The sequence below is a fragment of the Sebastes umbrosus genome, chromosome 2 (genome assembly GCF_015220745.1).
Source record: "Sebastes umbrosus isolate fSebUmb1 chromosome 2, fSebUmb1.pri, whole genome shotgun sequence".
NCBI lineage: Eukaryota > Metazoa > Chordata > Actinopteri > Perciformes > Sebastidae > Sebastes > Sebastes umbrosus.
The window spans coordinates 22,903,525-22,930,155 of record NC_051270.1 but is presented as its reverse complement, the minus strand read 5'-3'; the positions used below and the strand labels follow the sequence as shown (position 1 = coordinate 22,930,155).

The window sequence follows — 26,631 nt, the reverse complement described above, 5'->3', positions numbered from 1 at the left end:
AAGAAACTAATCTATTCCCTAAAGAAGAAAGGAGTATGAATTCTCTCACTTGCCCCCAACTTCCACCTGCCCATCCCTCTCCTTTCACAATGTCTCTCAGCAGTAGCATTACAGGTCAATTTTGCAATTGAAATATACCAATTAAATGGACTCTGGACAGAACGGCAGCTATTACAACGAAGAGAAGCAGATGTCTCGAATTATTTCTTTGCTCCTATTAGCAAAATGAATATACGGTCCAGATCTGAGAGCTTCCTGGAGCTTCTCTACAATCACCTGAAGACCAATTTGAAGCACTTTTGTATAAAAAATGTATGTAATTTCTAGGATGTCATAAGAATAACAGGCCATTTTAATTTGGACTTGTACAAATATTGCAACTGTATGAGGTGTAGAGATATTATTTTTTTCAATTTCAAATCCAACATCAAAAGTAACCTTTTAGATTACTTGACTCCTTTCACAGCAGTTTTAAAACCCCACTTATTTACATTTTGCATTACAGTGTGATATGCATACAGTATATGCTTATATACTGTATACAAATACAATTAAATTAATACCAAATTTTTGCAACATACGTTGTAGTTATTCTTGACTGTTATAAATAAGTCATTATTAGGGTTAATGAATGCCAGGTGAAAAAATAATTAATATTCGCAAAGCTGAACCATATGCTGTCTTACGTTAGCCATAATGTCTCGCAATTTCCACAAGAACATTCGTGTTCACTCCTACCGTGTCCTGCACTGTGTGGAAGTGGTGCTCCATTACATATTGGAGCTCGTTACGTCCAGTGGCCTTTTCGTTTCTGGATAAATAAGCTTGAAATCAAGTCTTTAAAGTTTCATGCTGCAAAAAGGCAGCAGTTACAAGGCCAGCAGCATGTGTAAAGAGGGCAATATCAAAACCCAGATGGCCCCCGTCGGTCCGAGGCTCCTGGATTTCTGAATCTCTGAATCCTCGGCAGGTGGATAATGATGATGATGATGATGATGTTTGTGATCACCGGTCACATCTGGACTCACTGAGGAGAGAGCAGAAACAAACAGGCCAGTCAGAAGGATGCTCATTATCAATATAACATCATGGAAGAGGTATTACTGTCATGTTAACTTAGAGGATGATTTATTCTACAGCTGTCTTTTTCTATGAAAAGACCAAACCAACAGTGTGTTAGTCAGTGTCTCAATACTATCTGACTTCCTTCCCCTGTCTGTCACACTCAGCCCTGAGCACATTCAATCCTAAAATGGGTCAAAGATATTAAGTTTCATTTTTAAAGTAGGTTAAAACATTTCCTCCAGCAGCTGGGCATTGTAGTTTTTGGCAAACGTTACTTAAAGAGGAGTAAATAGTGTATCTGTTGGGGACTATTTTCAGCGGTGGATTAATATGCATTTGGTGTTTTAACGAGTATTAATTGGCAGCAGGAGAGTGTATATGGGATTGACTCAAAATTAACTAGAGAGCCAATGTTCGTGGTAAAGAAGGAAGATGTTACCTAGTGTGGTTCATTTTTTCTTTTTTTATATTTTTTGACAACAATGGAGAGGATTTGAAGTAGGATCAATTCATTGTTGATTTGGTCTTTTCATGGAATTTGTTGACAATAGAAGAATACAGAATATCACAAGAAAATGAGCAGATGTAACAGTCTTGGTGAAGAAAAAGGCCATTTTAACTCAGTTAAAATCATGATTACAAACTGAACGAAGCTGATTACAAACCATTCTATGAATTCCAAGTGCCTAAAAGATTAACTCCGCATCCAACTCATATGCATTTGTTTTTCTTCTCATAATTATAACCATAGCCTGATACTGATTTACACATCTTTCACAGCTGCAATACATTAGTGCTCCCACTAAACCATTAAGGGAGTTTATTTTCCATCATCCTATTTATAGTGAGCTGATGCAACTAGGGAGCACCTTCAGCCTCCATCTCATCCCCCAAAGTGCAGCAGAAAGCAACTTGGGTGCTCCTTTGTGTCAACAGCCATGTTTGTACCGGGATAAACACATACACGGTCATTACAAATTATAATAGTTTTTTTAAAAGTATTGATCAACAGATGAATTTCTTTACAGGAAATATTTTAATTTTAATTTACACATTGATTCCAGTTTGTAGAGATTGCAGTTGTAGATTTTTTTTTGGAGGGGTATTTTGCTCTTATTTTATAGTGAGATTAGAGATATAGGCAGAAAAGATGGAAGAAGAGAGAGTAAGGGGTATAACATACAAAGGTCCCCGTCCAGAATCAAACATTGCAGTTATATGGTATGGATCTTAAAGGGATAGTTTGGGTGTTTTGAAGTGTGGTTGTATGAGGTACTTATCCGTAGCAGGTGTATTACCTACAGTAGATGACGGTCGGCATGCGCCCAGCATCGAGCAACAGACAGGAGCACCAATACAGTGCTGTGGACGGGGACGGCAGAATTTTTTTTTTATCCACCTAAAGGAAAGGCTCACCTTAAAAACATCAATATCCGTCTAAGTGTATGTTATATTTAGAATATTTTCCGACAGTGAACTGAACTGAAAGTGAAACGTATCTATACTGTTTGTGTCATCAGAGCCTGCTGGCTTTTGAGAGAGCATAGATAAGTTTAACTTTCAGTTCAGTTCTGGTGAAAGCAGTGAAAATATTCTAAATACTGTAGTGTACACTTAAACAGATACTGTTTTTTTTTTTTAGGTCAGTCATTGTTTAATTAAGGTGGCTAAAAATACGTTTTGCTGCCGTCCCCGTCCACAGCATTGTATTGCTTTGCTCCGGTGTCGGTACTCCTGTCTGTTTCTCCAAGCTGGGGGCACCTACGTACTATGGATAAGTACCTCATACAACCCCACTTCAAAACACCCGAACTATTACTTTAACCACTAGGCTACCAGGACGTCCCGTTTGGTAGAGAATGGTAAATAAGAAAATGAGAATATAAAAAATATTAAATATGTACAAATTTAGCATTAAGACGTGAAATTATATATTACATACAGTATATTATTATTAAAAATCATATTGCACAGGTTGTACTGTTTATGCAGTTATAGTATGCACATACAAATTACATATTCAAATATTTGCTTTTCATAACCGCCGACATTTTGCACATTCTATCGTTCCTTCTTTGTTTGACAATTATGCCTAAGTGCCTGCTTCTCGTTTTGATTAAACAAAAATCAGATTGTGCTATTTATTACCATGTTTGTACTAACAGGTGAATACTCTGTATCTAAATTACAAATTGTATGTAACCAGAGCAGAAAAAATCAGTACCCTCTTATAGTCGCACTCCCACTCCTCACGCTGCTTTAACTGTTTCCGAGAGGTGCATCATTAAACCCACTCGAACCTCTGAATAATAGTGAGCCCTTACAAGTAAGTTGCTGTCAATCCATCACAGCTGGACTCTTTCTTTGACACTGTAGATGAAATTTGGATGCAGGGATATAAGGTACATAAGGTAATTATTCAGGGAGGTCATTTGTTGATTTTGTTTTGAGCTCACAGTGAAGAGTGTGTAAGGACAACATTTAACTAAGACAAGATACTGGACATAAAGTATGAGATAATGACTTAAAGGTTTTCTAATAGAACAATTTTTTCTTCCTCTAACCTTCATATAATATACCTCAAGTCGCCTGGACTTGAACTCAAACACCCCCACTGTCTACACCTTTGAAAATTACACTTTAACAGAAACGGATATCAATTGAGACAACTGCACCACACCAGCTGTCAACATCCATCTTGCTGTTTACATCTCTTTGGAGGCCTCAAGAATTAAGGGAGGAAATTCAGTGTCCCTTCCTGAGTGAAACAGAGCGTTTTCTTAAGCCCTGCTGATGTTACCTCAATATACCTCAGACTTCATGCTGGTTCATCCCCACAGGGAAGAAGTAAAGCTGAACCCCGATAGATGACCAGCTGCTCCTGGACTTTTCGAGTTTCTCACTGAGGCCCCGGGGTCATAAGTCTGTCGTGGGCAGGATTAGTCTAACCCAGACCCTTTCAGAGTCTATAAAGGCTCTGTTATCAAACTTTATCTTACTAGTAGAATAAAAGACCAGCTGCAGAGGCCATTTGGACTCTGTGGACTTCAATTCCACTTTTTATGGCGCAGCAGAAATAGCCTGCAATTACTTTCTCCGGAGCGGGCTCCACAACAATTACTTGTTGGTGTAATGGCTGAATTTCGCTCAGACAATCATTAAAGTTTAATCTAATCTAATCTAACCTAATCTAATCTCATTGTCAGCATTAGAATTAACGTTTATCAAGGATCCTTTTGATTTCTAACTTGCTGTATTCACCACATTTGAATGTAGAAATAGAAATGTTTAGTACTAGCTGCCTCTTCCACATGTAAGGGCCCATACACGAGCTACCGTTGAAGCATCTGAGTGTGGCTTGAAATTAACTGCGTATTGATTCAGTGCCGAGGAGTCCCCAGGGCAGCTATTTGTTGAAGGTCTACAGCTCACAGATAGTCCGTCTGAGTTTTGCACCCAGGAGCATTGAACTTCAACACCTTAATCAATTCCTCTTACTGAAGCCTTCGAGGTTTCTAATGCAGCAACAAGCTGTAAACAGAATGACAGAACATATCTTTCAGATGAATAAATTCTGCACCACTGAAACCACGTTTTTATTTTAACTGCAGAGGAAACGCTTCATGTAACTCATGCCATGAGAGTAAAACCTCAAACAAAGTCATGTACATGAGGTCTGCCTTTAAGAGACTTTAAAAATGCACAACTACGGTATTTGTTTTCAAATCACACAAAGTGCTTCAATTAAAAAAAAGCAATAAGAAAAATGTTTAAGTGCCTTTGAGAAACTGATTGTGCATGAATGTATTGAGTATAACCTGTATATCCAATGTATTCAATATACTAAAGATACAACTACTATAGAAGGAAATAGAAGCATTTAAGTACGGAGACATTATTAATACTCAGTGGTGGAATGTAACTAAGTACATTTACTCAAGTACTGTACTTAAGTCAAGCACAAGTTCCTCAAAACTGTACTTGAGTATTTCCATTTTACAGTATGCTACTTTATACTTCTACTCCACCAAATTTTGGAGGCAAATATTGTACTTTTGACTCCACTACATGTATTCGATAGCTTTTGTTTCTTTGCAGATTTAGATTGTGATGTTTTATTATAACATTAAAGTGATGTACACATTAATGCATCAATAATTATAAAATGATCATATTATAAACAATATTCTGAAATGGGCCATTCTGCACAATGAGTACTTTTACTTTTGGTACTTCAAGTATATTTTAATGCTAATACTTTTGTACTTTGACTTAAGTAAGATTTTGAATGCCGCACTTTTACTTGTAACAGAGTATTTTTACCCTGTAGTATTGCTACTTTTACTTAAGTAAAAGATTTGAATACTTCTTCCACCACTGATATTCCTTCAACATTTCAAAGATAGCACTGAAATTGGACCTGTTTCTTGATGAATCCCAATCTGGGATCCTAGAGGAGAAACTAGTCACATTAGGGTTTGGTCCTCATCTTTTCCCTTAACCCTACATCTTTTGTTCAGAAGAAGGAATGAAGACACAAATCACTTTACATTTCAGAGGTTTGTATTAGGACACTATTTGGTTTGACTGAAGGAGGAAAAAATAGGATGCAGAATTAGACTGTGCTACACTTCGATGGGATTAATGCAGCTGTGCATAAAAAATAATCTTTAAAATCTTGAAATTCATTCTCAAACTAACATGTAAGTAATGGAAGTCTCTTCATTTGACGCACACATACTTGATTACCCACACAGACATGTACATGTTACTTAATATCTCACATACGCACACAGTATTGACTCTGACTGCACTATTAATAACCGTCATTACTGCTGCATCTTCTGGCTCTAAGTGGATTCTTTTTGTGACTGATAATGAAGGTCCAGGATAATGAGCACATTACCCCTCTAAAACCACAACTACATCCTCGATATAAAAAAACAACACAGCATACATGTTTCTTGTACTAAAAAGTGTTTCAGGCCATAGCTAAATTAGTCTTCACCAGCTAATGGCTGAAAATAGCTATAATGGTCGGTCCTTTATTAGATCCAAGTACAACTGATTTTGGAAATTTGCTTGGAAAGTGCTGCAGCAATGACATGTTATAGTAAACCCTCAGCAGAGAGGTTAGGATGTCTGAAAAGGTGCTCGGTTTGAAAAGAGACACAGGCCAGAAAGAGAGGCTTACAACTGAAGTGAAATCAATAGAAGCTGATTCCTGAGGACTTGGACCAACAATGATCAATACCACACTAAGTGCAACAGAAAAAAGCACCTAACAACTGCAGTGATGGAAAGTGCCTTTTGTGTGATTATAAGAGGTAAGCATTCAGAGCTTTATGTCCACATCTTCAGTTGGTCCGTTTGAGTAACAGGGTTATTATAAACAACTCAAGTTTGTCAAACTCCATTACAGCTTCCATTCCTTTAGTTTAGCAGTTTTATTGCTATGGAGAGGATTCATTCATGGAAACTGTCAGCTGGTCCTCCATCACGTCCTGATGATTCTAGGTTGGTACTGAAAACAGTATATTAAGTTGTAAAATCCATTATAGTTGAAATCAAACTGCACAGAGGGTGACATGAATAGTGTTTGGTGGTCATTCGCTGTTGTCTTAGATTAGGATATAGGGATAGTGTTTCAGTGTTAGAAGTGTAAAAAACAGAGCGTTTCGGACAGAGGGTGAAAAGAAGTGCTGCAGCACAGCCGGTATGACAAAAGTAAAGCGTTTTTTGAACATTAAAGCATGTAAACATGTTCTAGTAGAAACCTAAAATACAAATGTGCACCTGAAAATAAGCATAATAGGTCCTCTTTAAGACAAAAGAGTCTGTTAAATTGAGCACATGTAATTGTAAATGTAGTTAGATTTGGTGGAAAAGGCGCTTTTGAGGGAATTATCAAAGAATCTGAGCAGCAACAAGAATTTTGCTGAGAGAAGTGATGTCCTAACACATTATGATATATAATAAGAGATAGCTGTATATACATGTTCATCCGGTCTTTGAGAATTAACATTAACTAAAACTTCAGTCACATAAGGAGGAGGTTGGTGATGCAAGTTGCAGCAACAACCAGTGTTGCAAGTAGTGAGATCTGACCATTTATAAAGTCCAACTAGTGCACAAATGTGATTGGGTGTTACTAGTCAGCTGGCAGCTGAGCAGATGATACTGAGCATGACTGAGACAGCTGAGGCTGATCAGAAAAAAGTTCCCGACTGAATTCAAACCGAGAACATTGCTGTTACATGGTATGTGTCAGCCTAACGTAAAATCTTAATCTGCATATTTAGTAAATATATCTATCAATAAAGTAGGGAAATATATGATATGTACCTTTGAAAAATGGTAGAGTAATGGTAGGCGTCTTACAAAATGGAAATACTGAAGTACACTACTGTATCAGAACCCCAAAATTGTACTGCACTTCAATTACTCCCAGCTCTCGGTATTTGGCAGATATCTTTGTAACTTTTGACAGTATTGTTCCTATTTGTCATCAATCAATCAATTTGAATAAAGAATGGTTAACAATGGGTTCATGGCTGTTTATGATTAACACAAATGTGTTTGAATAGGCTTCCATTGGGCTGCTTTTTGTTTTATTTTGTGAAAAAGCCTGGACCCTTCAGCTTGCTGTCGACTCCCGTCTGGGGTTGGAGCTTCACCGGCGTTTAACCACATTGATTTCTGTGTTTTTTGACAGTGTTATTACATTTCTTGCTGCCAGAAATAAACCTGAGAACTGAACCTGAGAGAAGTCGTAGAATCTTTTCTTTCTGCTGTGAACAAGTAGTTAGAGGGATTACACCAGCATAATATTTAGAAGCGAGAGCAAAAACCAGTGATTCAATTTTCTAATCCTTCTTTTCCTAAATGTTTCTATATAGTTTGGTGGTAAAAGGGTGAGTCAATAATACCCCAGTATCCAGACTCAAAGGAGATTTTGAGGTACATTTTAATCCTAAATATGAATCCAGCATTAATACTATGATGGATGACAGCTTTTGTTTGAAGCAAGTAGTACTGTATGAACCGATGCCCATGGGGATCTGTCTATGGGAGTGTGAAAATGTCTGTGTGATGTGAAAGTTTGTTTGTGTAAAATGTAGCAACAGCTATTTTGCATAAGCAGGTGACACCTTTTGCCGTAAAAACAATGGGAAGAAAGTGTGACTGCTACAGCCTGGGAGTGAAACACAAAAAACAATGGGGGGAAACACTTGTCTTGTTTGATAAATCATGCCACAAGTCATGTCTCCTACAAGCAGCTGTTATTGATAAAGGTTCATAATGCTAATAAAACGCGTCTGGTTGGGGGGATATTAGAAACACCTCCCAGTATAATGCAATACAGTCTCAGAAATGAGTGAATGAAGTTGAATGAACATCTCTATAAAACGGATTCAACAAAAAAAGAATATTTTCACATTTATTAAGATCATTTTTTGCCTAGCAGGTCAGTGTTATTAAGTATGTTCAGTTACACTCAAAAACTTCAAACATGGAACAATTTGTACTCACATCACATAATAAATGGCATATAGTCTGATGCAGATTGATTTGCATTTCAGGATCTGGACCTTTGTCCGAACTGTGAAGCCCCAGGGTACCCGGGGTATTCTTTTTGTCTGACCGCTGTAATGCACGGGCTTACTGGGGCTTAAGTTCCGGTCCCTTTGTACCAGGGGCCTCACGAGAAATGAACTTAAAAGATGTTTAAATATACATATTATAAATTATAATATTGGACGACATGGACAATATTGGGCCAGGGAAGCCACAGAGGTTTCCCGTGTATAGTCTGGCCAGAGGGAAGTAACTGGCCCGGCATTTGTTTTGTAATTAAAGTCACCTTTTAATGCAACAACGGATTCATATTGAATAGTTCAATATTATTTAGGTTTATTATTATGTTAAAGGACTACCATAAAATGATATGCTTACTTACTGCAGCCTATATTTCAAAGATAAAATTGAGGTCAGTTGATAGGAATTAATTGTGACCCTATAGTGACGCCTATTATTTGTAAGGATGGCAAAGTATGCTAAAGTTGTGTAGTCTTACCCCACTATTAAACCTTACAATTCATACACAAACAGTCTGAGTCAGTTATTAGTGCAAAACAAAGCGACTAAAACTGCAATGTTGTGACAGTTGCATGATCAGCATCATGGACAGCACTACACATCAAACAAGACTATGACAGCATGCAGCTGCTCAGGAGACGTTCTACTCTCTCACATACGCTATCTATTACTCAATATTGGCAAACATACACTGAAAAAGACCCATTTTTTTTAACCACATAAAAGCTGGAAGACAATTCGAGAAAACAACTTACACTAAAATTATATGAATATTATGATTGTGGCCTGCTTACTTACACTTACCAGGAGAAAGCACTTCTGAAGGTAAGGCTATATCTGGGTTTATACCAGTTTTTATACCACTTCTTTGCAAGCTTTTAATTGAAAAAACGGACACAGGCTTACTTGGCTGATAGTCTCGCTTTATCTTGACTTATTGTTGACGTATTGTCTTATATTAATGAGTTTCATATTCTGATCACTAATCAGAAGGATACTTCATTTTGGTATTTGTCGCTGTCCATTCATGGGGGTTCTGAATTAATTTTGCCTTGGCATATTGTGAAGGGAGGGAAGGGCCTCCAAAACATCTGTAGCTCCAAGGCCTAAAGTAATATTAAGGCGCTTCTGTGTCCGACTTGACATGATTCATTACAACCGATTAATGCACAATCAGTAAGGCTGCCACTTGGGAACATTTTTTATCACATTATATAGATGAAGTCCTCTCACAACATCGAAATGAAATCTAAAAAATCGTATCTAAAATATGTTGTGGCTTATTCTTGCTTTTCTTTGGCATGATATTCAAGACTTTTTCATTTGTCCATTTTAGTAGCTATTGTGTATATGGCAAAATTGTAAAAATGACATATCTCTAACTATCAAGCTTTTGAATTTATAATTCCTCTCATGGCTCATGAACTTGGATACAAGTCTACAAGGTGTCATGTGTGACATTATATGTGTTGTTGGCATTTGTTGCATTTCCTTCGCATGTTAACTGGTCCTTATTGTGGAGAGTCTGATACAGGCAGCATTTAGGAGTTTGCATGACACAGACATTGTTGTCATCCTCTCCGGTATCTCCATTAATCATGTAGGGCTCCTAAAAAAGGAGCCTATTTCTGAAACCTGTCTTCTATCATTTGACACAAATAGAAAAATGTCTGTGTCACAACGGATGCTTCTGTCCCCTATCCTGTCCATCAAACCAGACAGCCTAAGATGGGTGTATGCTGTCGCCATGTCTCCGATGGATATGTTTATGTCTTGTTTTAGCTGTCTGTGTGGTTGCAGATCTCCGCTGAACAAGTGTTACATCATCCGTCGTACTGATCGCGAACGAACATCTTTAGTCCTGCACCATCGCTTCAAAAGGCCATAACAGCAAGAGGACCGAACAGCTCTAACCTCTCACTTTATGGCCCTGTAGGTGATGATACAGAAGGCCTTGAGAAAAGAATGAGTTCAATTATCCCTGTCACACTTTGAAACATACATGGAGACATCACTTACACACTCACTGCACACGCATGCTTGTGGTGCGTGCAGCTATTAGCTAATATAAATCTACTTTAATGATCAGTGCATAGCCCAATCCAATCAGTCTGTTTGGCATACAGAGCATGACAAGCAGGATAACTGTAAATAAAAAGACTCATGCATATTTCTGTGCCAGTTGTTTTCCCCCAGAATTGTTTTGTTTACACAAGAACGAGATCAACTGAGGAGAGAAGCTAAATGAAGAGAAGCCACCTGAGACCTCTTGGAGAGAAGCCTGAGTGCTCCCATTCTCAAACTGAACAATTGAATACAGCTCTGTGCAGGAGACGGCATCCCCCTTCAATTAGATTCAGACGCCCAGAGAAAACGGAATAAATCAACTCAAAAATCATCATTTTTAAACAATTTCATTCATTTACGTCAACTATACAATTACAGCGTTTAATGAATAGGCAGTTTATGATGATTGAGCCACCGTGAGCGCTCCCTTATTGTTTTCTTCTCTCTTTCTCAGTGTTGACATAATCAAGAGGTGTCACATCTGAATTTTTCAGCTGCCACGTGGGTTTACTATAAAGCAGTGCTATAGAGGAGGTGGCAGTATTAGTGTGCAATACCTTAATGGGTGCAATTAACCGACCATAATCAGTTCAAAGTCTCAGTTTGTCCATTGTTTTGATATTTTATGACCAAATACCTGCGAAACTGATATTCCTCAGCTGTTCTTTGTGTTTAGTGCTCATCATAGACTGTATATAAGAAGTGAACCTAGTCACCGTGACATCACCCATTGGTTTGTTGACTTAAAGCACTGCTGCACAGTACAGCCTCATAGAGAGTTTGTTATTACCGACAAATACCATGCAAAGACCAAAACCAACTGTCTGTAGCCTCTCAATACTCTCTGACTTTCCTTTCTGGTCTGTAACACTCGGCCTCAGTCCTATTGGTTCCACCAAAAGATGTAAATCTTTCAAAACAGGTGATAAATATATAGTTTAAACATGCTCAGTAACAGCTGGGCGCTGATGTTTTTAGCAAACATTTCTCAAACAAGAGTAAATAGTGTATTTATTGGGGACCAACTTCAGCGGCTGATTAATACACATTTGGTGCACTTGTGGGTATTTATGGCAGCAGGTCAGTGTATGTGTGATTGACTCAGAATAATGTACAGTGTGTGAGTTCATGGTGATGGAGGAACATGTCACCCAGTGTGGCTCGCTGATGTGCTTTTAATAGTTTTTGCAAAACAAAGGAGCTCCATGGCACAGAGGGATTAACTACATCAGGCTTTGGCTACACAGGCAATACTTAGTATGATCAATTCATTGTTGGTCTTTTCATAGGACTTGTTGCCAATAAGCATAATATCACCAAGCTGACCTTTTAAAACGGACAGTCTTTATAATGAATAAAAAGTCAAAAAGTATTAACAAATGTCTAACTGTCTCAGAGTTTGGCGGATCTGTCCAGAGACAGCTGGACTCTTTGAGGGTAAACTTATTACATTTCTTGCTGGAAAGCAATCATAGGCTGGCCAGGTTGGTAAACACAAACATAGGCCTGCTGTGTTTACTGACAGCACATCGCATGACTATTTGGATAGAGAAGATAAAACAAATAGACGCTGACGTGGCTACCATCATGTGAAGTCCCCTAAAGCAGTTAAGTAACTACATTGTATTAAACCGATGCAACATTAGAGTAATCACATTAAGAATAAATCAGTGAAATGATTAGTAAAAGTTTGTACAGTGAGGTTTACAGTAAGTGAAACAGAGATACAAGTTTGCTTTCAGATAAACATCATCTGACAAAACCGTAATAGTCCAATCACCTTGAATCAGGTCAACCTGCCTTTTGTCTGATTTAATTTACCTCCTGTACTTAAAGCTAACGTATTTCAAATGTCTGGTCTTCCCCTCAATGAAACCAGCATCCATCCTGTTTGTGCAATTATAGAGAAAAGCAGGATCAATGGAATCTAATTTAAGGCAGAAGCATTATTCTAAAACACAAAGCCTGGTGCATCTCTGCGTGGAGCCAGCAGAGTGATTAAGTGCCTTGGTTATATCCTGTATAGCTCTGCTGCACATGCCACAGTGAGAGTGTTCATGTCCTGGATCCCATCACCCCAGCCTCTATTACATCCTCAGAGCAGTCAATACTGGGCTCTGACCGCCAGTCAGTCACTCTCAGGTTGCACACACAGGCAGAATACAAATCAGCCTGGAAAACTCAAAGCTCTGCATCCGCTCTGCGTCCACACCTTTTCTTAGGAGGCTGCTGTTTGGACAAACCTGCTTCCACAAATTTGGTTTGTCACAGAGAAATCTACATCTACAAGTCACAAAATTAACAGCACACACAAGCTGTTAATGATAAAAAGGAGTCAAATTCTAGGTATATAATATGCAAAACTTGTAAAAGGAAAAAAAAGGCCATTACATAAGAAACCTGGCTCCATATTGTACATGAGGTACGTGAACAATCTCTGAAAATAAATCCATTAAGTCTATGAAGATTGTAGAGCAGCAAAATAATGAATTGATTAGTCGAGTGCAGAAAATGAATCACAACTATTGATAAGCGATTAATCGTTTTAGCCATTATTCAAGCAAAAATGCCAAGCATTCACTGCTTCCATTTTTCTTTTAAATGTGCTGCTTTTGAATAAAACAGGTAATTTGAATACATCACCTGTGTGCCGTAGGAAATTATAACAACCATTTTTCACTATTTTCTCACATTTTGTAAACTAAATGACTAATAGATTAATCAATAATGAAAGTAATCACAACCTGGAAGATTGAGAAGCACTATTAACAAATTAAAATCCTTGGCAGTATAATCTCTTATGTTTTCTTAAACCTAATGACCAATGAACAATTTAACTGGAAAAAGCAAAAAAATAAAATAAAGCAATAAAAGTAATTCCTGACGAGTGATAAAAGACAAGCTCCAAACAACCCTGTTAATATTGTATCAGATGGAGTCAGAGAGTGTTAACAAAAGGAGGGGATGTGTTCAATTTTTCATGCGCAGTTCCTTTTTCCACTGAGGAAAACAAAACATACGGGCCTGATCAAATTGACATGCGCTGGTAAAGGTCTCTGCAAACCTACCCTCCGTCTCCTTCTTTTTCCTCACCAGCAGCGGTTCATATCCCCAGAGTTAACCCTCACTGAATTCAACTTCATGCAACAGAAAACTAACAACCTCTTTCGCCATATAAACAGGACAAGGTCATCCAGCTATTTTATCTGTGTGTTCAGAAATATAGCATGAATGGTGGCATTAAAGGCTCTGAAAACCTATTTTCTCAGACACCTTCTTCTCAGCAATGGAGCCACACATGAACACTTTTATTTATTGTACAAGACAGATTTTCTGTGTTTTTTTTTAGCTTGTCTAACCGGTTTGAAGTGGACAGGTCGGTGGGAAAAAGGTGATGTCATGTATTTCAGTGCACCAATTAGGATTTAACAACATTTGAATTTAAACGTGATGGCATTTGTGTGGTTACTTACTGCAAGATTTTCTCAGGCCAATGTCAATCAAATCTGATCAAACCACACCCACAACCACACAGTCTTGATGAAGCAGATTAGCTGAGATTTAAGTAAAGGATGATGTACAGCAAGCCGGTCATTGTTGTGAAAGAATCCCTGTCAGGGCGATGCTGCACCCTGAGGGGGGGTCTCTCATCGCCCTCAAGGGGATTCATTCACAACAATGACCCGCAAGCTGTACATTATCCCCGGCTACTTACTTAAGAAATCAAAAATTTGACACAAAAACGGTCCGCCAGAGTCCGACATCAGAGCTGCGCCCATAGCAACAATGACTAAGGATATTTATTTCTGAATTTTAATTCTGATTGTTGCTTAGTTAAGGCCGTTGCACACCAGCGACGTTTTTGTGATTAATTCACAGGTCATATGTACTTTTTTGAACTTTTGTTTTTGTCATGTCTTTCACACAAAACGTGAATATTACACAGCGTAATTGTTTTTCCAGAATGAGCTTTTGCACTGCGAAGAAAGGCATCAACCAATCACATTGTGCAGAACTGGTTGAGTTGCGCCTATATTTATGAAACAACAACACAGAGGCTCCATAGTCTGAACCAGGACAGCAAACTTTATTACTCCTTTCAACCTTGACAAAAGCAGCACAGACCAGATCCACTTCTTCCGTTCTTACCTTTCACAATAAAAGCATATATATGGATAATATACTGTATGTATAATATTCGCAGGGGAGTGTTTTGCAATTTTGTGTCGTTTATTCGTCACGCCCCGGTGTGTAAAGGTCTTTAATCATAAATATTTTATGTTGCAAAGGAATTTGAATTTGAGAGAATTGAAATGCCCATTGTGTGGTATCTAGCGGTGGGGTGAGGAGATTGCAACCAACTGAAGCCTCCCCCGTGTGCCAAGTGTGTTGGAGAGCTACAGTGGCCGACGCGAAAATGCGAATGTCTCTCTCTGGTTCTATTTGTGGGGATTGTTGACTGTGAATGAGAATCAGAGGGACTTACAGCTCTCTGTTTCAGCCTTGCAGCATCATGTACGAATTAGGTGCTGAGCTCAGCATGACGTTAACCACATCAGCAACCAATTAGAACGCACCGGTCCCACTTTAGATTGTGCAAAACCATAAAACATGCACACACAGTCAGAAAACAGTTGATTAGAAGAAGGAGGACATTGCTAAACCAAGCGACTCACCATCATCAGTTTGACAGGTTGTAATGAAACACCTCGATCAAGAATTATTTCACAGTCTGAGTAACCAGGTCATGTCAGCTTCATAATAAGATATTTCCCTTATATTACATCTCAAAGGTGGCTCTGTTTTAACCAGTGAGGAGACAATCTGCTAATTAGCATGGCAGCATCACAACCAGATATTACTCTATTCAGAAAAGACAATTTGCATAATAAGGTTTTTGAATTTGCACTGTTCCCTCTCTTATTAACCTTCCATTAACCTTTAGGTAAACATAGGCAGCTCTGAGCATTATTCCCTGGGATCACACACCAAAAGGCTTGGCTCAAATTCATCAGACCAGCTGTGGAATTGCTTATGGGTGATTAGGCCACTGATGGCTGCTCGCCTCACTGAGGATGAAGATCTCGCAGAAGCTGCTCGGGAGCGAGGAGGTTGCAAATCAGCTAGAGCTCCGTTTGAGTCTGCATGTCCTCTCTCACTCAGGTGAATTGAGAGATTCACTGGTGATTGGTAAATCAATAGGAGAAGAAACACAGATGGAGACAATTTTGAACGCTGTTATTTTGTCAAAGATATTCAAAAACGAATGAAATAAATGTCTGTTGAGTGGAATTAAATTTCTGTTCGTAGAAAGAAAGTTAAGTAGCAAGAAATTGTAACATATTTTCTGCTGTTTCTGTCAAAAGTATTAAAAATAAGATAGAATATGTATGTTTTTGTAAATGCTACTTTTGTGTAAAGGGCTATGAGGAACGGCAGCAACATTTGGCAAATCATAGATTAATCTACATGTTTGCATCTATTTAGATAATTCACAAGAATAACAGCATTTCAAAGCTTAAAGAAAAGCTGAAAGACAGTAAACAAAAAAACACAATATCGTAACCTTCGTTACATGTATGACTGCTGATCAGGAAAGAACAGACTGCCAAGCTGTGTGATACTAAAGCATGCAAAAACAAGTAAGTTAAAGAGAAGTTGGTCCCATGTGTGTGTCTTTTCATAGAGTAATAAATTTCATGCTTGATAGAACACGTGAGCATTTTTTAAGCTTCTATTATGGCAATTATATGCAAATCCTACAGCTTTGAATACAAATAAGTATTTACTTGAATTACATTTCTTGTCTTAGCACATACAAATGACTACTCCTGCAAAATCATAAGCCCGCAAACACTTCACCACCAAGTGCATATACGACTAGTGTGGAGTGCTTACAAAGACATGTTTGTCAGTATAAGAACCTGTGAAACTGCAGTGAATGAAATGGGTCTTTTTGTCCGTCAGAGTCTTTGATAGAACCAAACGTTTATAAAAACAGATTTATGTAAGGCTCCTACAATGGCATTTGCATTTACATAGAAAGTAGGACCACTGGTTATGACTAATTTCTATGTATATATTACGCAAGGTCAAATAAAAAGAGTTGAATTGGTCATCACAATGCCTCCTATGGATATATTATTATCTACATTATATTTCACACTGTGAAGTCAAGCATTTCTATTGATTTTTAATTTCTATGGTTCAGTTCCACATTATATATTATTGCTCTGTTTTACTCTTCTATTCTTATTGATTTATCCTCATTTTTAGTTTGTTACATTGGTTCTGATGAATAAATATGTATTTATTGTAAAGCCCCCATTTATATTTAGTAGCTTTTTTTATTAGGAACACCTGGCTAAACTAGTGCAGTCTAACACAACAGTCCTACAATAAATCCTACCTTCAACTGTACAGTCATTTTGAAGGATGTCGTGTGTGGTGCTGTTGAATTGTATTGCTTGATACTTAGTCTGCCCTCACTGAAATAAATGTGGTAAACAAAATATTAGATTTTAAAATAATATTACATTAGTTTTAGCTACTGTGTATCAACCGGCAACTGGTTGTTTAGTATTTATTGGGTTTAAGGGGAGTGATGTGTGTGTGTGTGTGTGTGTGTGTGTGTGTGTGTGTCCCAGAGGACTCCAGTCTAATGGTTCAACCTATTCCTCCAGTTCAGTCAGGCTCTCCCTGCAGTTGATTAACTTTGTGATCCATTAAGTGGCTTCATCCCCTCAGCAGGGAGAAAGTGCCCTCCACCCTACCCTCCGAGGATTAAGGGAATCCCTTAGACATCATCAAAGGGACTCCAAGGTGAACAGTGCTGCTGACATCCTATGAACGCCACTCTTAGAGACCCACATCATCCGGGACACCCTCCGTTTAGGTGGAGAAGCTCCAGACACCAACTAAGACACCACCGGCCAGAGAGCATCCGAGCAAAAAGGAAGCACTTTCACAACAGTTTCTTCCCAACAGCCACCAGACTACTGGCAAAAGACATTCAAACTGGTGTGAAACACCCAGTCACCCCCTGTCTAATCTCATTTGAACTGTTAGAACTTTGATAACTATCTGACAGCCCCTCAACCTCCCCACTCCACACGCACACATTTTTATACTTTTTTTAGGTACATATTTATTATCTGTCTTGTGTGTATCTCTTTTTATTTATAATAATGCGCATATTTTATTGCATATCTTTTTTACTTGACTGAAAGATCCATACAAGTGGATGCCCTTGTACACTTGCACCTGAGCAAATGACCAATACAAGTCTTGAATCTTGAAGTGTGAGCGAAGAGAGCAGCAACTCTGCTGAATACTCTCAAATCTAAGGCTGGTTGTATATATATATAGAACAGCAAAAGGTATGACATGTTTACACAATACAATCAATTTACTACCAGTGACCATTACTACAACCGATTTGACTGTTATCAGGTCATTAAATGCTTCTTATTAGTGGTATAAGCGCCATCGATGTGGGTCAGTAGGGGCCTACTACACCCATTATTAGGTTTTATCATCGATTCACATGGTAGATCACCGAAAGAAGGAATTAAAGAAAAGGACAGCAACCTGTAGTGACTGTAGTAAATAGGACAGGAGCAAAAGCAGAAGTCCGGCGCTCAACATGAAACTACATAAGGGGTGGAGGTCAGGGGCGATGCATTGGACACAAAACACAGGTCTTTCACCCAGGAGACTGGGGTTTGCATGCCTTGTGAAACAAAACAACGTGTAGTTGTCTTTGTGTTTCACTTTCACTTTTGAAATGTAGTTATTCTAAGTCAAAAAACAATGTTTTTCCCTAAAATTAACTAAGTGGTTTTGTTTCCTAAACCTGAAGAAGTTGTAGTTTTGTTGCCTAAACCTAAAGAAGCTGTTTTGTTTGTGTTCAAAACGTAACGTTTCATGCAGTTTTATGTGTTTGAATGTGTTGCTTTTAAGTTTAAGCTTTCAATTTTAAAACATAGTTGGCGTAGTAGGCCCTTAATGACACACATCTATGGTGCTTATATCGACCGATAACGCACATTTAAAAGGCCTGATAACAGTCATTTAAAAATCTGAGCTTTAAATATCTTAAACAAAGTACATAAGAAGATTTTACTTCCTGTCTGGATACTGCTAGGCCCAACGGAGAATTTATCTTGCATTGTCTGTATGCTAATTAAGGTTTAATTTTAAAGCTACAGTGAAAAGAAAACTGGTGGCTTATAAAACAATGAGAACATTTTTATTTTTGCCTCAATCCAGTTGAGTATATTGCTTGTCAGGATGTGTTCACCATATCAGAAGCCAAGTCCTCATGAGTAAAGTTACTGTTTTAAAATCAACCTTCAATCAAATTTAAAGCCAAATTTAAAGGGACTGTTTGTAACTTCTTATAAGTATAAATCACCCGGGTCGGTGTCCCATGCGCGCTCGCATATACGCGCATGTGGCTACGCTGTTCAGACAAGACTCCAACACAAACTACACGGAAGCCCCAAAACCGCAAAGTTCTATCTAGTGAAGCCCGTCTTGCAAAACAGTGTTGGCCGCGGTCGGAGGACGCGTGGTAGACCGTAGCTTTGGTCTCCAGGGCCGGAGTCTCTGCTGTACTCCTCTGCCTGCCTGCACACTACACACTGCAGGAGTGTTAGTAGCTCTGAGAATATCTAGTGAATGTACAGTGGACGTTTGTGCAGAAATAACTGCTGCAGCTCCTCCAGACCAACTGAGGTTTCCCGTGTCTTGTGAAGTGACGGGGCTCCGCAGCGAGAAACGTTATCGTCTCTGACCGGGTGCCGGTATCTCCGTCCGGCCGCGGTCGGGAGGCTGAAGCAGGAAAAGCCAACACAGTATCAGCAGTGATTCATGGAGAGACCTTCGTCTGGTCAGCTAACATTACTGCCAAGCACGTGAAATATAGAATGATATTGTGGTTTTAGCTGACGTGTGTCGCCTCACTGTTTTGAGCGATGCTCGTTCATGTCTATTTAGAGCGAGCAAGCGCGAGCATGACGCTGACTTTCGTTGACTTAACGGCCACAGGTGTCGCTGTTAACAAGAATTTCTGATTCTTAAAAACAGTCCCTTTAAATATTTGAAATACTTTTATATATTATATGGATTTTAACAAACTTATTACAGTTTTCATTTCATGTATCGTCTGATGCATGCTTTCTCCTCAGATGCCTTAGTGCTAACCTTATGATAAAAATCTTTGAGCCCATTAACAGCAAATCTTAGGAGAACATTTGTGTTGAATCTTTTCAAAAGCTTCCAAAGTTTAATATATTATTTGATATCCACGTGCCAATAGGTGTGCAGGTATTCCGTAAACAAGTAATCCATCACAGTGATGTTTTGTTGCCTTTATCTTTTTGTCAACGTTTTCAAGGCTGCTTCAACCTCTGCAGTTGGGAGTGAACAACTAAAATGCATTGCATTTATGAGCTGTTCTCAGACAATCAATTCCAGGCAAACAATAAGCCCACATGGGTAGTCTGAGAAGAAAAACATACATTTTGTAGGTTCTTTGCATTAAAAAGGTTGCTGTGTGGCAGACTGTAAAATCAGGCTTGCTTGAGCAACCCTGAAGAGAGCGGCTGCTGATAATGAAGGAAAACAGGGTTACGCTTTGGAAAAGCCACAGACGTGTTTTGTTTTGAAGACACACAGTTTCAAATGATTCGGTTCTTTGCCATAAATTCTTCTAAATCCTCATTTATAAAGACAAATTATTTCTGCTGTAATGAAGATAACGATACCACAGAAACAGAAACTGTGGAAGTCTGATAAATATCAGTGTAAGATCAGCACAGAGTCACAGATTATGTGTGATTATAAGGATACTGTAATTAACTGCACTGTAATTATGTTGATTTGTTTAAGTTCATAATCCAGGCATTAAAACTTCTAGGAAGTGTGGAGTTTTTGTAGGTGATACTTGCCCAACATAACATAAAATTTGACATCTGTAACCCCTGTATTCAACCATCATGTGCAGCACCTTTCAGCATAAAATATAGGAAGCCTTGAGTAAAACACATCAATACTGCAGCACTAAGAATCAATGCAGAATTCCTTTAGTGCTGCATATAAACTACCTATCAAATTATTTCCTCAAAACAGTGGCACAATCATTTACATCAAAGATTATTTTGTTTATCATCTCCTGCAATTTTTCATTTTATCAACAGAACGAACCTTCAAACTCACAATCAGCTGCAATCATTTCTCATAATAAGTAACAGAAAATGTTACTGTATTCAGGTTTCATTCCAACTCTGAAGTTTTTCTTGTGCACTCCCGGCAGAAATCAAGTTAGAATTCATGGTGTTAAGACCATGATGTTTGAGCCGAGCGGTGCTATGATTTATATGAAGCTGCAAGGCCACAACTTTCATTTTAACTTTTCCTCAACGAGACCAGACAAGGTGTGAATGTGGCATGAAATGAGGTACGGAAGCAGGGCCAATAGATATTTAATTAATGCTAGGCCTGACTGGAGGACCCAGGCTCATCTGCTGCACGTCTCATCCAATATGCATGATTTACAAGCGGGCTTCTTGCCACAGCAAAGTTTCCACGCAATAAGGAGCATCAATGTGAAGCGGTGTACACAGCTAGCACACAGAGGAAGCAACACTCTGTAAGTCTTGACAAAATACTGTGTGGACTATGCCAAGCCCAAGTTCAAACATATCTGAGAGCACTAACTGCAATGAAATGTCAAAGAATACCTAAACTTTATATTTCTGGATGAAGATTTGTATTGAAATGCCTTTGTAATTTCATATGAAATATTTATGAGCAAAGCAAAGTATAAACACCTTTGCTGTTTGGGGAAGCACTGAGTTGCAGAGGACACCTTTTCTTTCTTAAACCCTCCTGTTTTATTAATGAATATGCTCTATAAAGACGAATCTGGTGCTGCCTGACCTAAAATAAGATTTTACATTCTGTTTGCAGGAGGGCATGTTTAAACTGTTTGACATGCATAGGAACTCAACTATTGTTATTATGGACTGAGCACACTGTAGCAGGACACTGACTGTCTTTTTTTCTGAATATTTGGAGAATGTTACTTGGCTGTTAGTGCTGGAGAAGTAATGCAATGCAACACTGAACATACAGCACAGAGATTGTTCCTAAAATTACCCAAAAAACAGGACCGCAAACTAAACACCTAAAAGTTGTGAATCTTATGATTAAGAAATAGAAATATTTAACAATACTCATCCACTGCTGATGTGTTGCCCAGTTAGACGTCCTTGCATTTCCTACTGTGTGTAGGATTTATCAATTTAAAGCTGCAGTCAGTTACTTTGAGCAAATTGATAAAAAGCTATTTTTATAAAACGGTCACTATATCCTGACAGTAGTGCATGAGACGGATAATCTGTGAAAAAATCATGTTCCTCTGTGCCCTCCTGTGCTCCTAATGACATTCACAAGATTTCAGCACGCCCAAATGAAAACAACCAATAGAGCTCGCGACACTCGCAAACTCTGATCAAACTGTCGAACTAGGCAGCGCTGATCAAATATCATAATAATACTGCACCGTAATGCCTATTTCTTGCCTCAAATGTTTTCTGAAACATATTTTAGTGTACTGTTCAGCTGTAAAATGAGAAAGTTCCATATAATATTGGCGGGCGAGTGATAATTGGGTGGGATAATGATGATGTCATACTCTCTCTGATGCACATGGTTTTATGTGAGCTTGTATTGTGGGATTAAGTATATGTTTTTTTATGTATTTTATTATGTTTTATATTCAAGTATGTGTGTTTTCCATGTTTCACCTGACTGTAAAACCAATTTCACAAGTTAAAGTTAAAGTTAAAAAAAAGTTGAAGTGAAAAAAAAAAGGTTGTCAGTGTTACTGGCTGCAACAAAACATTTGAGTGAACGTTACCTGGGTAGCTAGAAGAGCAATATCTGAGTAAGAGTTGTGTTTGGATTTCTGCTGGCAAAAACTTTGTTTACATTGACAAAGAATGCGGTGGAGGTTTAATTTATTCATTTCATCCTCATCCTCATCCGCAGGTGTGGGAGGTGTGTGTGGAGGCGAAAAGTCCTGCAGCTCGTTTGACCTTTGACCACCACATTCTGAATCAGTTCATCCTTGAGTCCAGGTGGACGTTAGTACGAAATTTGAAGAAATTCGATATAGCTGTTCCTGAGATATCACGAGAATGGTATGTACGTGAGGTCACAGTGACCTTGACCTTTGACCACCAAATTCCAATCAGTTCATCCTTGAGTCCAAGTGGACCAAATTTGAAGAAATTCCCTTCAGGCTTGCCTTTCACGGACAACCCGAAAACATAAAGCCTCTGGTACAGGAAGAGTGATTACATTTCCAAGTGCATTTTGAAAAGCTTATTAAATTCTGGAGGAGACAGATTATTAAGATTCTTAAGATCAGCTTAAGTTCAGCTAATGTGGAGCCAGTGATATATCCTGCTCGAATTAATACAGGCTTCATTAATAGGAGAGGAATTTAGACACTTTATAATCCCATAGTATTTATCATATTCCAAAAAATGTAAACAAAAAAATTAGGAGTCTTCATCTACATTTTCCCTCCCATCCCTGTAGAGAGTTTAGGCAGCACATTCCCTCCCTGGCCGCTGTCCTATATGAATTCAGCAGGTAGAGGTAACAGGACATCATTTTTCCTGCCTGGGCCATCTGTCAGCCCCCCAACGTTGCCTATGTTACATTAAATAAATGCCTGCCTTTTCTCAGGAGTCCACAGCAGCGTTATTAAACTGCCTACCTGTGTTACGATGATAGATCTCCCCCAAACTTCGGACCCCCAGCAAGCCCAGGTTACCCATAAATGCAGAACATAAAGAGATTGCTTGTGCGGACAACCGTTATAGCAATGAAATCAGGCTGCACACAGCTGACTGGGTCTCTATTCGCACAGAAGGCAACTGGAGGGGAAAGAATGATAATAACATGACTTTGATAATGACATGACAAGGACAAAACGAATAACATAATAAATCCTAATGATAATAATATGGTAGTGAATGTGTCTTGAATTTCTCAATGAAAAATCCACTAAGAGAGATTTTAAATATCATCCCTTGCTAATGCAAACCAAACATTTCCTACTGCTGTTGTTTCACTTTAAACGTATTCCACTGATGAAACAGAGGGTTGCTTTTATTTTGAAGTAGCCACAGGAAATACAATGTATTTGTCCCAGAGGTTAGCTTTTGCTTCTCTATTTGCTGGGTATTAAACCACACTTGCTGTTACCACCAGTAAACACAGATGTCGCTACATCAACCAGGACTGAAATCTTAAGGATTATAACATTAATCAAATTTACACAGAGAAAAAGAGTAGAAAGGTATTATTATCCAGCACAGGCACACTGGTCTCTGGGCAGATAATGAAGCTGTCATGTAGGCCTATCAGTCTGCCATGTGCATGGAGGGCGGAAAGTGAGTGGGTGGGGTTCAATAGGGCCCAACTGCTCATTTTTGCCCAAGGGCCTCCTGATGGGTTTATCCAGCCATGACCACTGCAAATACACATGATGTCCCACTATAAATATTTTTTATATGCTAAAGATCATTATTTCATTTCTAGCGACAACGAAAGAAAAATAATATGTATGTGAAACATTACAATATACTCCATACTTTAAAAGGCAAGGCTTAATCCACAAGATTAATGCATATTGTAAAAAGCACATATTGTGGCCGACACAAAACAGGCTAACTCACACACATAAAACAACCCTCATACATATTCAAAGCTGCAACAAACCCACACTATAGACTATAATTGATTAATTATGCAATAGCTTGCTGACAGAAACTAGAGGACCTAAATCTGCTCCTGCCTCACAGTCACAATCATGTCTGCTTGCCAATTTCCCACCAGGCCCCAGTGACAAGCTGTGGATGGCGAGCGTGATAATGGATGGTTCTAATGGTCAAGCCTGGACCGCACATTAGGAATCCGGTCGATTCACAGTATTGCACACAGGAAGTGCTGCCAACAATCAATGCTAGGCTAATGTGCGAAAAGGAGTAAGTTGAATGTCAGTCTTGCTGATCAATAACTATTCATTTTCAGCAACCGCATTTCCACAAATAGGACACTTAATATTGTGCGATTGGATAATTACCATGCCCAATTAAGGATGTGTGACACTAAGCGATGGATGGTGGATGGAAAACATCTGCCACACGGCGCTAATGGAGACACGCGCCAGACTCTGATCGACAGTTGGGAGATGGATCTTGATGTCTGCAAACTGTGGGACGCCAGCTAAACCTGCAGGAGTCAGATAATCCTCTCTCTACCTCCACGGCACCGCAGATAATGGATGTCCATCCTCTCAGATTCTGCTCTAACAGGAATACGCTGCTCCAAAGGGAGAAGGACAAAACCACTTTACAGCCACTACTATTTGTTGCTATTCCTACACATTTTTCATGTAGTTTTTAAAACATTCTCCAATTGCTGCCTTTTTTAGATAATGTTGTAATCTGAAACAAATTCTTTTTTTTCACTGATATGGAAAACTGTATACAATTCCTACAGTTTAAGCACTGTTGCAGTCTCTTTTGGCTACAGAGTCTGAGCCGACTCAAACACATTTCGGGACCAAAGCGACAGAAGGTCAGTACAGATTATCTTGTAGTGGAATGGAGTGACATCTCAATCTCATTTCCCTCCAATCCAGCTGAATCCAGCCCAATCCCTGCTGATAATGTCAACATATTTATTTTTTATGATTCATAAAGCACACAAAGTCCAGTACTGTTGGCCAGAACGGCATTCAAAAATTTTAAACTACATGTAGCCAACTCTCGCTCCGAGATAGACCTGACTTTCTTACAGTACACTACATGCAGTAAAACACATCATGTTTTGCCAACAATCCTCAAAAATGAAAAAAGATGCTTATCTGGTAAAAGTTATCTCTACATGCCATCTTTGAAACTTCTTCTCAAATTCAGAACCAACTTGATCACCAGCCCCTCTGTAAGAGTACTGCAACAATAATGTGATCTAATACAGCTATTTAATGCACAAACTATTCAGTACAGTTGTCTCACACTAGAATACTAGCATCCGTTGTACTCAGTGATGGAATGTAACACATAATACTAACAATACATACATTGACTCAAGTACTGTACTTAAGTGCAATTTTGACACACTTGTACTTTACTTGAATATTTCCAATTTCTGCTACTTTATACTTCTACTACATCTCAGGGATAAATATTTTACTTTTTATTCCACTACATTTATTTGACTCTTATGGCTACTAGTTACTTTTACATTAAACATTTTATATAATAAGCAGTACTATACTACTACTAATATACCCAGTAGAACAAACAGTATCGGAAATTGGCTCCACGTTGATCAACTACAACATTAAAATGCTCTCACCTGTATTTGTTGATAAAAACAGAACATTATAATATTCTATAATAATATAACACTGTGAGAGGAGCCATTCTGCATAATGAATATGTTTGATAAGAACATTTTGCTAATAATACTTGTGTATTTTTACTTAAGTAACATTTTAAATTCAGTATTTATTTGTAATGGAGTATTTTTAGACTGTGGTATTTTCTACTTTTAAGTAAAGGATCTGAGTACTTTTTCCACCGCTGATTGTGCTTCACATCTTTAACTGTACACAGACAAGAAAAGCAACAAGAAAGTTGGCCCTTAAAGAAATGTAACTGAGCATAGAGGCCCATTACAAGTATGATAAAGGCTAATCACCATTACATTATCATTTTAGTGATTTCATCATGTTAGTAATCTAACTCCTACTCTCAGGTGAAATGTAATAATTGGATTAGATTTGTGATGTGATGAAGATTTCAGTGACGG

At 38.4% G+C, this 26,631-nt stretch overlaps 1 protein-coding gene across 1 annotated transcript in view; it reads right to left on the bottom strand.

Annotated features, from left to right (window-relative positions):
* Positions 1 to 297: 297 nt before the first annotated feature.
* gpc5a (glypican 5a) overlaps positions 298 to 26,631 on the bottom strand; it is a 141,939-nt gene continuing 115,605 nt past the window's right edge. Inside the window, exon 9 of the mRNA XM_037751554.1 lies at positions 298 to 1,027. Within this exon, the coding sequence (XP_037607482.1) occupies positions 870 to 1,027 (158 nt within the window). The 3' untranslated portion in view covers positions 298 to 869. The remainder of the gene's footprint in view (positions 1,028 to 26,631) is intronic.